At 38.3% G+C, this 12,961-nt stretch overlaps 1 protein-coding gene across 8 annotated transcripts; it reads right to left on the bottom strand.

Moving 5' to 3' along the window:
• Positions 1-1,746: 1,746 nt before the first annotated feature.
• Positions 1,747-9,285, bottom strand: LOC309709923 (uncharacterized protein). Of its 8 annotated transcripts, XM_082538914.1 has the most exons (6): positions 3,902-8,593; positions 3,529-3,608; positions 3,155-3,256; positions 2,873-3,051; positions 2,533-2,737; positions 1,747-2,227 (listed from the first exon to the last, which is right to left on the bottom strand). In XM_082538914.1, the coding sequence occupies exons 1-5, from the start codon at positions 4,007-4,009 to the stop codon at positions 2,673-2,675; spliced, it is 534 nt and encodes a 177-aa protein (XP_082395040.1). In that variant the 5' UTR covers positions 4,010-8,593; the 3' UTR covers positions 1,747-2,227; positions 2,533-2,672. The 8 variants fall into 8 exon arrangements, with proteins under 8 accessions (XP_082395040.1, XP_082395041.1, XP_082395036.1 ...); XM_082538915.1 differs by lacking the exon at positions 2,533-2,737 and having other exon boundaries at positions 3,902-8,597; XM_082538910.1 differs by lacking the exons at positions 1,747-2,227; positions 2,533-2,737 and having other exon boundaries at positions 2,748-3,051; positions 3,902-4,179; positions 4,272-9,285.
• Between the last annotated feature and the right edge of the window lie 3,676 nt (positions 9,286-12,961).

Here is a 12,961-nt window from a genome sequence, read left to right as displayed (position 1 = left end):
CAATCCATTGGCAAATTGTGGCGTAACTCGCCCGGCGCTGCCTTCCACTCTTAGTGAAACTGTGGTCTCCACCGGTCATCCATCGCTCCCAGGCCGCTCGCAGCCTTACTTTGAACGGGCGGTTCACACCGATGTCCAGCGGTTGGAGTTCCTTTGTCAGGCCTCCCGGAATGACAGCGAGCTCACAGTGCATTTGTTGCACTAGTTTTTTCACATCGGCTGTGAGATGCATAGAGTCACAGATCAACAGCGATGGTGATGCGTGGAAAAAACCACCTGGTCTCCTTACATACACCTCCCTCAGCCACTCTTTCATCATTTCCTCATCCATCCATCCCTTTTCATTTGCCTTAATGATGATTCCTGCTGTAAACTTCTCTTTAGGCAAAGTCTTTCGCTTAAAAATCACCATAGGCGGCAGTTTCTGTCCATTAGCATGGCAGCCAAGCACAACAGTAAAAGAAGACTTTTCATACCCCGTTGTGCGTATCGCTACCGTGCTGGTCCCCTTCTTCTCCACAGTGTGACTCACCGGGATGTCAAAAGTGAGCGGGACCTCGTCCATGTTTGTGATGTAGCTGGGCTGGATGTTTTTGTCGCCGATGTGTTTGCTGCAGTAGGAGCGGAAGATGGCCAGCTTTTCCTTATAATCCGCTGGAAGTTGCTGCGCTACCGTAGTCCTGGTCCGGATGGAAAAATGGCACCGTGTCATAAAAAGTGAAAGTGAAACTGCTTTTAGCCGAATGGTGACCGTCGAAACGCTTCTCCCGCTCGCTCTTTGCTCGATGATCCACCGCTCGAGTCTTTCCTCCAACTCGAGCCACCTCGCCTTATGTCCGCGGAAACTCAGCTGCGTTTTCTTGACCTGCCGGAGCTTGTTTTCTAGCTTCCTCCATTTGCGAACCATCGATTCGTTAATCTTAAATTCTCTCGCCGCTGCTCGATTTCCATGTTCCTCCGCGTAGCTGATGGCCTTCAGTTTAAACTGTGCTTTGTAAGCGTGTCTCTTTGCCATTTTCAGGGTTGTTAAAACAACGATGTCTTGCATAATGCACATACCTGTTCTTTTATACAGGTATGTGCGATTGTCCCGGTATATACGATCAACGCCCACACTTCACCCTTTAACGTTCTCATGGTGTTCTCTACTACGTTCTCCTTACAACACATAGGGCGCACCGCGCTATAGGGCGCGCCGCACTTTTTGAAGAAAATCTAAGGCTTTTAAGTGCGCCTTATGGTCGTGAAAATACGGTACTTAATATATTATCATGCTTTTTACAACTACACGAATGTACTATTACTATTACTGAAGGTCTGCGGCTCCGAACCATAGTAAAGGGATCTCTGGCTAATATGTCGGGTTCGTGTCGGGCTCGTAGCCAAAAACTAGCTTTACTTTGTTGTCTGGGTCAAATTTGCTAGTGAGAGACAGAGAGAGGCGTTGAAAGGCTGCTGCAAAGGAACTTATTGTTTCGGAGGAAAACACGAACACAGTGTACAGTCGTGTCTTAATGGCTTACTTACAACTGGGCTTGTTAGGCACTCTTTTTGGCTGCAGTGGTTATTATTATATTTACATGCTTCCAGCTCCCATTTCTGCTTGATGATAACTCGTACTTTTCCACTCTCCTTTTTTCTCCCTCCTCACTCTCACAGACACATAACGAGTATGGTAGTCCATTCTCCCTGAAGCACAGACTACACTGCCCATGAGGCTACATTCTTCAGGGCTATGACTGTAACACTCTGCCTATTAGCTTAGCACAACAACAACAACAAAAAGGCGCTCTCTCACCCAGGAAACACACAGTCGCAGAGAGAGCACGCGTCACCCTGTAACCATAGCAACCGTAACGCTGCCGCTGTGTAATTCATATATTTCAACAAAGTAACTGTATTCTAAATACCACCTTTTTAAATGGTAACTGTAACGGAATACAGTTACTCATATTTTGTATTTTAAATACGCAACGCCGGTACATGTCTTACGTTACTCCCCAACACTGTATACACACACAAACAATCAGCATTTTTTCACTAGTCTGTACAAACACAGCTCACCTTTTCGATTAGAGACCTATATTCAGTGTCATCCACATCATCTTTGGTCAGCTGAAGAACATCGAAGTTTCCTGTTGCAAGAAACTGATAACACCAGCTTCTCAGGAAGCAGGGTGGTGGACCTCCCTGGGCAAGGCTCACTGAAAACACTTCTCCTGCACTTCTGCAAGATACAAAGAAATATTTAACATGCTTCATATGCTACATAATCCTCGGAAATGTATAAAAACAGACAAACCTGTAGAAACTATTTTCTAAATCACTGATGATGACATCATGAGATCATCATGAGATCATCAAAAGTACTGGTAACTTATTTAAATCGAGTTCTAATAACAAATTGATAAAAAATTGAGTTCAGCCTATTTAATATTTTTAATTAAACACAATATTACATTTCAAAATGTAATATTGTGTTTAATTAAAAATATTAAATATTAGATTATTGTCATTGCTGTGGATCTTTACCTGATACACTGACTTGGTGAGTAAATGTTTACTCTTATTCAAACTGATTTTGTGGCTTCTCTTAGTTTAGCACCAGGTTTATAATCTTGCTAGCTAGTTAGTGTTAGCCTAGCTTTGCTGCTGCCGCTGGGCTCGTGACATCATGACAGGGCTCTTTCCCTTCTTGCCACTGCCTTCAGTCGAGTCTCAATACCATGCATCATTTCTACATAGAGATACAGAAAGACAAAATAATTTAAAGGGTATACTGTATCTTAATTTGATTTGGCCATATTCAATATCTGAACTGTAAGTACAATGTACATAGCTATATCAGTCAAAAATTCTTTGCTTAATGCACCAGTATCAATTCCTGCTTCTCCGATAAAAATCACGTGGCGTTTGTTGACAGGGGAAGCCTTCTTCTGTCGTTGCCACTGAATGAAGCCTCTTTGAACAAGATCATTGCGAGTGATGCAAATCCTAAAGTCTTTGCTGGTATCCACCTGACTTGAAAGCCACTGTAGCACATCTGCTTCACTGAGAAAAAAATATATAAAATGATTATCGTTTCTTAAAATGAAAGCAAATGTATTATAAACAAAACCAGATAATCTGAAAGGGCAAAGAATATAAATCATACCTGACTAAATCAGTCAAAGGATCTGTTCTGTTGCTTGGCACACTGCACTCAGAGTCAGTACTGGCATAAACGTCTGTCATGTGAGTGGAAGTGTCCTCAGGTCTAAAAATTATGAACAATAGCAAAAATATATGTGATGTAACTTATGATGTCTTTTAACTGATTTTACTGGCATTTAAATTGCGTCCTGAGCTTAATAGGTACGGTGATTACATTGTGTGTTTCAATTATACTGTAAGCATTAAAATGTGGACCAAGTAAGTATTTACTGTAACTACATACTGAGCTCAAAACTGTAATGGCTTAAAAATTTTAAAAAGGAATCCGATGTAAACATAGGAAAATGTGTTTAATATGTATAAATTTGAACGAACCTTTCACCACACAGGCTTGCATGCTGGGCAATCTCATTCACTGGAAAGCAGCAAAGACAAATTGGGCATTCTTTCATGTCCTAGAGAAAAAAAATATTGTTAAAACATAAAAGAAACAATGATTTGTAAATATGTGGATTGAACATTATCACCTGCTTCATGTCAAGAGGCTCTCTACAAAAACTTCGTGAATTCATGACAGACAGAAGCTGGACATTAGTCTATGAAGTACAATTGTAATTACTACAATGTATTGTACATTAACAAAAACAGAATAGAACACAAAAAAACCTTCTATAATTACGTGCACAAATATCCCAAATATTTATAGACTGTTGATAAGGCAATATTCCACAATATAACATAAATTCACCTCATCTTCCTCTTCTGTTGACTGAGACTTCACACAATTGTTGACATGGAGTGCTAGGATATGCAGAGGCATACTTTCCTTGCACACCTGGCAAGAAGCCTTTGGCATGGTTTGAAATCCAGCTGCATCTGATGGAAGAGGAGTAAGATCAAGGTCCTGCTGCAGCGGAACAACATACAAGAGGGTCTTTCCTGCACTGGAAACATTGCGGATCAGTCTTCCTGTGTAGCCATTTACATCAGGAGGAATTGCTACAAGTTTCCTCCTACCTTGACCACCTAAATACACAGATTGATAGAAAAAACATTGTACAATTTTCAACTTTCACTAGCATCTAAAAAGAATAATTTCAAAGAGGAAAATTATGCACCTGATGACTTGTGCAACAATCATCCTTGCACGCCATCCATTTTGGGATATTCTTCAGTGATCATTTTATTAATCTAAAACAGTACATAAGGGGACACAATTGGTAAAACTACACAATTAAGAAATATTTTTATCAGTGCTAATATATGACCCAAACCAACTATCATTTGAATGTCTATCATTATGATTTGATATAGAACATGTTTTTTTTATGTAAATGCATTTCTCTTATATAAGTTTAACTACATTACCATTGTATGGCTCATATCATCAGTCAAGATGAGGGATCTCTTTCCCAGCCCTGCTTGGCTCAGCTGCAGCTCCTCAGTAGCAGAAGGAGTGTTGGTGCAGCCTTTATTCACTAGATATATATATATATACACTGAATGGCTTGCTGGATTTAGGCCTCAGCGTGCTACTTTGGAGTGGGGAAAAGCGATTCCCCCCCCTTTTTCTTTTAAAAAATCCTGGAAATGACCTATATGTGAGAAGCAGAAATAATTTTCAACATGCAGGGATTTTATTTTATTTTTTTACTAATCCAAATGATTAAAAGTATAATGGTTCAATACAATTTCTAACCTTGCCATCTCCGCCTGCACTGTATCTTTTGGGGTCTGGGCTTGTCCACCTGAGTGCTCGTGAGAGTGCTCAGCATTTGGTAGACATGTGGTATTAGGTTGCTGAAGAATTTGAGCTAACCTGTTGATTATATCTTGTGCCGCCGTTATAACACGGGCCTCTAACTCCTAAAAGAGACAGGGGCATCACTGAATTTAGCAAATTTTAGCTGCCAGCTAGCTTGCTACAACGAATAGGCTAATGTTGGCATTTTACCACAACTTCACCAGATTTAGCTAATAAAAACTACACATATGTCCAGTTGAGTGAAATAGCAAAGAAAGACGAAGGAAAATGATTACTTACCTGCGGTTTAGAGGGTCCACTTGAACTTGATGCAGCCATTATTGAAATCTTGCTACAGTTATTGTCTGCACAGTTGCTACTCTGGGTTTCTGTGTTTGTTAAACATGAGCTGTACAAACAGCCCAGTGGTAAAACTTTCACAAGCTGTTGCCAGTCTTTGAAAAATTCAGAGTGCCTACACAGAGGAACTTGTAGTGAAGATCTATAGTGAGTAGCAAAGTCTGAAATATCTCAAGAGATCTGACCTCAGATCATGTTTTGATGCACATACTGCTGCACATAGTATCGCAAGATATGTGAGTGAAAATTCCTTTTTATTTGTGTTTGTATCGCTTGTGTTCAAATCAATCCATTTTCCTTGACTTTGCAGCAAAATGCCTGTTAAGTCTAAGGCTGCATTTACACTGCAGGTCTTAATGCTCAATTCTGATTTTTTGATCAAATCAGATTTTTTTTGTCTGCTTGTTCCCACTACAAATAAAATGTGACAGCAAACACTTTAGTGCGAACCCTCAAAGCAGCCCGCATGCGCAAAAGAAGACGTCACAAACAACGCGCTCTGTTTAGACCCAGAGCAAACAGTATTGTTTGACTGATGGCCCTTAATATAAAGACTTGTTTTGGACTTTACGTTTCCAAATTTTGCTTTAAGTTATAAAGTTATTTTGTTATTTACATATGGCCTAATAATTATCCTTATTGCTGTTTTAGAGAGGAGCGGTGCTTCAAAGGATAGTTGCAGATTTCTGTCAGAATCTGCAGATTATACAGTACAAATAAAACGTTCACGTTTCTCCAACGCTGTCTTCCCAACAGTTTCACTAACATCTACATGGGATGGCCAGGAAGCGTTCGCGATGTCTTATTGGGCGCTTCTCCAGCTCTGATAATTGGCGTCTGTCTTGTGTCAGTGACGTAAAAGACGGATTTAATGCGACATAACCATTCAAACAGCAGTTGCTTTTTAAAACATCAGGTACGTATCGGATTCAGTACCACATACAAAAGTGACCCAGATCGGATTTGAAAATATATGCGATATGGGTTGCATAGGGTCAAAAAAGTCTGATTTGATGCGTTTTCGCCTGCAAGTGTCTGCAAGTGTGAGTGTGCACACTTGGCTTGTATGTCCCTCCCCAACCTTTCTCTATTTGAATACTCATCTCCTCATAAACTCTTTTAAAACACATTTTAAAATGATTTCGTCCCTATACATAACTTTTTAATGCCCAACAACCTAAGCATTTATAGGGCTAGAGGGCAAGGCAAATAACAGTCTGAGAAAAGTGGAAAGGGTGATGTGGCTAAATTTTATATTTAAAAAAAGAGACAAAAACAACAATGGGTAAAGTCAAAATACAAGGAGCTAGTGGAATAATTGGTCTACTATTTAGCTTTAGTTAACAATTACATCACCCTACTATAGTCACTGTCCTTTCTCCAACTGTCTCCAAACTCTGGTACAAGATAAAGTACTAATCCTATGAAGAACAGAGAGGACATAACCATAGACCACACAAATGATGGAGGGAAGAGGACATTGAGACTAATACCACATGTTGACAAGATAAAGAAAAATAGGGAGGGACTGATGGAGGAAGTAAGAGAGGCAGGGTGAGGAAGCTTGTGACTGGGTCAAGTCTGTCCCCACAGGCTTATGTGACTTACCAGCAGTGCAAGTTCAGCACAGTTCAAGGTTGGACTGACTTTTATTTGAGGAAGAAAAGTGAAACTTTGCTTATTCAGAGACATGGTGCTCTTAGAAAATGCATTTTCAATTTTACTTTTACATTTTATGTCTATATTATAAAGATATAATCTCCTAAATACCAAAGTTAGACTTCTTTATACCACTGATCCCTAATGCAAAAAAGAGAGTATTTTATTTTTAAATATTTACGTATCTCTTTTGTGTTAATGGTTATAAATGTTCTGTAAATGTAATCAATGAACTGGAAATCATTTAGGGCAAACATGTAAAAGGACAGCATTCATACTGTCTGCCCTCTGCACGGAGAATGTGAAATTAGCGCATTATTTACTTTGATGCTTAAGGGGTAAACTACTACATTATTTATTCAGATGCACTGAGAGAGTTTCACTCACAGCAAATATTTGTATATGTAACTGTGTGTGTGTGTATGTAATAGCTTATATTCACCTGTGGAAATGAATGGAGACATTTAATATTAATAAATGCCGTAGGCTATTGCTGTTCCTTGTTCTTTTGCGTGCTTATATTCTGTACCCTGTGTGTGGATACATGGGTGTGCAAAGTAATGAATAATAAAGTAGATGTTTGTAATCATTACTAAAAGAAATGGCTTAATGCATATCAACAATTTTGTGAATGTGGCTGCTAAAATATGATAAAACTGGGACTTTGTGCCTCAGAATAAAAACAGACTAATTACATAGAAATCATGTCACCCGTAAAATCAGTGTGGATTGTGTTTGTGTGTGAACAGCTGTGAACTGGTCATCACAGTGACAGAAGATTCCAGAATCCAAAACAAGAGAAAATTATTTTGGCATAAATTTGTAATCAGATTAACATTTTAATAATTATCAGGCCGCCTGTGACAACAAAGATAAACAATAGATGTTAATATATTTGGCAGGCAGATGAATAGGAGTAGCCTGATTGCATTCAAGCCAGTGGTCACTGTGAAAGTAAGACAACGGTTTGTTTCAGCCCAAGATGAAGACTGCTGCTCAAGGCTCCGCGAGATACATTTCCCGCTTCGACAAAAACAGAATGAAAGTCTGAAATTGGTGTTTCTCTCTTTTTGTCATTCCATCCTCCTCAGTGTTGGGAAGGTTACTTTTAAAATGTATTCCATTACAGAATACAGAATACATGCCCCAAAATGTATTCTGTAACGTATTCCGTTACGTTACTCAATGACAGTATTCTGAATACTTTGGATTACTTAATATATTATCATGCTTTTTACAACAACGTGAATGTACTATTGCTGTGTGATTTATTACTATTACTGAAGGTCCGCGACTCCGAACTGTAGTAAAGGGACCTCTGACTAATACGGCGGGGTCCCTGTCGGCTCGTAGCCGAAAAATAGCTTTACCTTGTTGTGTGGGTCAACTTTTCTTGACAGAGAGATGCGTTGAAAGGCTGCTCCAACGGAACTTATTGTTTTCGGAGGAAAACACGAACACAGTGTACAGTCGAGTCTTAATAGCTTACTTACAACTGGGCTCGTCAGGCACTCTTCTTGGCTGCAGTGGTTATTATTATATTTACATGCTTCCAGCTCCCGTTTTTGCTCGATGACAACTCGTACCTTTCCACTCCCTTTTTTCTCCCTCCTCGCGCTCACAGACCCATAACGTGTAAGGCAGTCCATTCTCCCTGCAGCACGGACTACACTGCCCATGATGCTACACTCTTTAGAGCTATGCTTGTAGCATTCAGCCTGTTAGCTTAGCACAACAACAACAACAACGAAAAGGCGCTCTCTCACCCAGGAAACACACAGTCGCAGAGAGAGAGCGTCGCCCTGTAACCATGGCAACCGTAACGCTGCCGCCTGGAACAACAGAACGTAGCTGTCAAACAAAACCCAAACAGTCCTGACCCGCCGCAATATGAAACAGGAAAGTACCGCAGTGTAATCCATTTATTTCAACAAAGTAACTGTATTCTGAATACCACCTTTTTAAACGGTAACTGTAACGGAATACAGTTGCTCATATTTTGTATTTTAAATACGTAACGGCAGTACATGTATTCCGTTACTCCCCAACACTGATCCTCCTCCTTAATTCTAATTTATCACCAAGGATTACATGTAAATGCACAGGCAGCAGATCGTCGTGGAAATTAAACAACTGCTCTGTGTAACTCTCCACAAGCAACTTACGGAATTTCCACAGCTTCTACGACAGGATTAACAGAGGAAAAAAAAAAAAGGATTAACAGAGGAAATTATAGCCAGTAAATTACTATTAAAAAAAGTTTCAAAAGCATGCTAAATATCTCAGACGCTGTATAGAAACCTCTTAGGATAAAAGACAGGCTTATGGCGGTAACAATCAAGCATTTTTAATAACTGAGATATTTTGGATGTTGGCTTTGAGTAAGAAATTTAATGGCACTATGGCGGTTGATAACAGCATCACCATACTACCACACCATACACCATATTAGACTGTTTACAATGATTTATACATATTAGATAGTATACAAAATTAGAAAGAAAAACTAAAAATGTTAGCTTTTATCACCAGAGTTTATAACTTTTAAATTATTTGACAAGGTTATTGTACTATGGTCAACTAATGTACCTAAAGAAAATAGTTTTACACCACAAAGCCCGATGGTTGTAAACTTATGTAGATAGGGCAAGTTGGATATATGTTTCAGACTGTAGTTTATCAGTGAAACAAATTTTATGGAGTCCTGAATCTTCCATATTTATCAACTGTTGCATTAAGAGTACCAAGAAATATGAGCTCTATGTCAAAAATGTTTTCATCTGTGTTTTATAAGTTTTCCTCCCAGGCTTCAGTCAATATAACCTTAGTAGCAAATTAAGGCGGATTGTAGCTTGAAAGCCAGGCTGCACCCAAGAGTCAGCAAAACACGTTGCTGTGCAACCTTCTACTGACTATTTTCTCTGAGCACACTGTAATAACTTAAAGCAACTCTAATAGGTGTGTACACATGTTGAGCAGCTCCTCTCATCTCTCATCCAGATATTGGCAGCTTGACAGGGAAAGGAGACCATTTGGTGGGAGGAAAAAGTCAAACTGAATAACCTGGAATGAATGAAGAAAAAAAGGAAAAGGAAAGCATGCTCTTATAATTTCTGGTCTTCAAACTAGCCAATTGATAATCAAAAGTTCATTGTTTTATAGGAAGTCCTCTTCATCTCTTAGATGAATAAATTCAGAATATGAACACTTTGCTGGCTGGAGGTAAATTCTATCCTAAATAATAACTACTTTGTTTACCTGTGTAAAGTAATGGCAGGAAGTGTGTCAGAGACCCTGTGGAACACTGTGAAGGTGCTCATTTTTACATTTAGTGGAGATTTATTGTTGGGTATCGAGTCATGAAACAACCTTAGCAACACAGCTGCTGTACCCATCTGCTTCACTTGCTCAACACACACACAAACACACACACACACACACACACACACACAGAAATCCAATAAATGTACAGTACATGAATCCATGTTGTTGCTCTAAATGTCATAGACACTTAGAACATTTACTCAGAGCAAATTAGTCTTAGATATTAGGTATCGTCCAGGTTTTTTCCCGCAAACACATAGAAAAGAAAAAGTGTGACATGGAAATGGAACAGTCTGTATATGTGACAGTTCCAAGGATATAATAAAATGTCCATTTTTATGTAAAGACTTCAGCTTGTGCATTTGAGAACGTAAGGAGTGCAAAGAATTGGAAAACCACATTAAAGATTGATAACGCAAAATGATGCACAAGAATATTCATGCATCTAAATTTTTGTCACACATAAAAACTCAAATGTCTAAACTTTCACACTCATAATTAAGCAAAACTAAATGTCAGCCTCAAGGCAACAACAGGGCCACAAGGCACACACGTGAACGTGCAATGTAGAACATCTGCAAGGATGCATATTTTACACCTTGAATAAAACAAAAACATAGTGAGTTTATACTAACTAACCTTCTTCTTGCTTCTGTCTTAATACTCTTTTACACTCGTTCTCTCTCCTTCTGTCTGGACTTTACCTTATGTTTCTCTCACCAGACATATTGATCCAACATTCAGCCCCTTTCCTTTAACTCTGCCTTTCCCTTGATGTAATCTCAGTACTGCCAGCATGATGATAGCCTTGGTTGGAGGGCAGTGAGGAGGGGGTTGTATTTCACTGGTATTTTTTTGTGTTGTTTTGTTTTGCTTTATTCATTCATTCTATTCTATCTTCCTTTGTCCTCTCTTTTGTTTCTTGCTTCTCTATTTGTGTATGTATGTCTTTATTTCTCCATTGAGAGACTCACTCCAGAGAGTGCTTTGTCTTCCCCCTTAGCCTTTATTTCATTGCACTATATTTGGCACAAGTAACAATACTTCATTGCCAAGGAATAATAGTGAATGCCTCTTGCTATTGCTCTCTGTATCTCGCTCTCTCTGAACAACTCCATTTCAAATTTAATTTTCAGTTGTGCTTTAAATGGACTGCTAGTAGCACTGCCAAAGCAATTAGATGATAATAACAAAAATAAAAACATTATTTTTTTAACCTTTAAAAAAGGGCAGTCTTATTGCATCATTAGTCTGACCAGGAAAAGCAGATGGCGAGAACAGAAGATAAAAATGGAGATGGGAGTTACACTGCAATTTTGAGGTTAATTTAAAACTTTCCACTTATTTTTTAAGTAATGAATTTATTTTTTATTCACTCACTTATTTATTTTTTGTTCATTTGGCACTAACCAGAAATTTTAACTGTGACTTAAAGCAAATTGGAATGTAGTTAAGTGAACAAAGACAGTTTTAAAAAAAACTATTATGAAGTAAGCCAGCACATACCAATGCTACACTCGCTACACATAGATACAGCAAAAGTATCTAGTGTTGAGTATATTTAATATTTGCTAAATTAGACGATGCTGTGATATGAAATGAAATGAGATGATGAAATGGTTTTATAAGGTGTTATAGGTGTTATAAGGCACCTAAATGCTAAAAAAAAAAAGTTTTTAGCAAAATTTAAAAAAAACTTAATTTTAGGTAGTGGTTGCTAGGCAGTTTTGTTCATTGTTTTAAATCTATCATTTAACTGTCGTTAAATGAAAATGATACAATGGATTTCTGTCTTTATTTTTTTAACTTTCTTTTGAAACTAGTTATATAAAATGTTAGTTTCTCCTTGAAAAGCATTTTAAATGTCAGGCAAAGTATAGAAAAAAAACCCCCAAAATCTATAGATATAAGTGCCATCTTATACCTTATAGCCAGTGTTGGGAAGGTTACTTTTAAAATGTATTCCACTACAGATTACAGAATACAAGTCTCAAAATGTATTTTGTAGCATGTTACGTTACTCAATGAGAGTAACGTATTCTGAATACTTTGGATTACTTAATATATTATCATGCTTTTATACAACTACATGAATGTATTATTGCTGTGTGAATTATTACTATTACTGAAGGTTACTCGCCATACCAATAGCAACTAGATGTTTAAATCTTAATATAAAATGAGTAACAGTAGGATGGACATTAGGCAAGGCTGCACTTTTTGCAGTCATCTCGTATAGAAGACTATTCCGCGCCTATATAAAACAGGTCTGCGGCTCCGACCCGTAGTAAAGGGACCTCTGGCTAATACGGGTTCGTAGCCGATTGTCTGGGTCAAGTTTGCTTGCGAGAGACAGAGAGAGGCGTTGAAAGGCTGCTTCAACAGAACTTATTGTTTCGGAGGAAAACACGAAAACAGTGTACAGTCAAGTCTTAATAGCTTACTTACAACTGGGCTCGTCAGGCACTCTTTTTGTCTGCAGTGGTTATCCCATACGGAAAAGAAATAGTAAAAACTTATATGTGATTACTCATGAAAGTGGCCACTTTCATGAGTAAATCATATAAGGCTTACATGATTTACTCATGAAAGTGGCCACTTTCGCATTACTTTCATACATTGTTTTAGTAAGTATCCAAAACATACAAGTTTCATTATATAATTTTTCAAGGGATCTTATATCTGTTTTCACACTTATATGCTTTTCATACAAGTTTCACA

Source organism: Aulonocara stuartgranti (genome assembly GCF_965226115.1).
Source record: "Aulonocara stuartgranti genome assembly, chromosome: 7".
In the NCBI taxonomy this organism is placed as follows: Eukaryota; Metazoa; Chordata; class Actinopteri; order Cichliformes; family Cichlidae; genus Aulonocara; species Aulonocara stuartgranti.
Note: the sequence above shows the minus strand (reverse complement) of the source record. Positions and strands in the feature narration are given on the sequence as shown.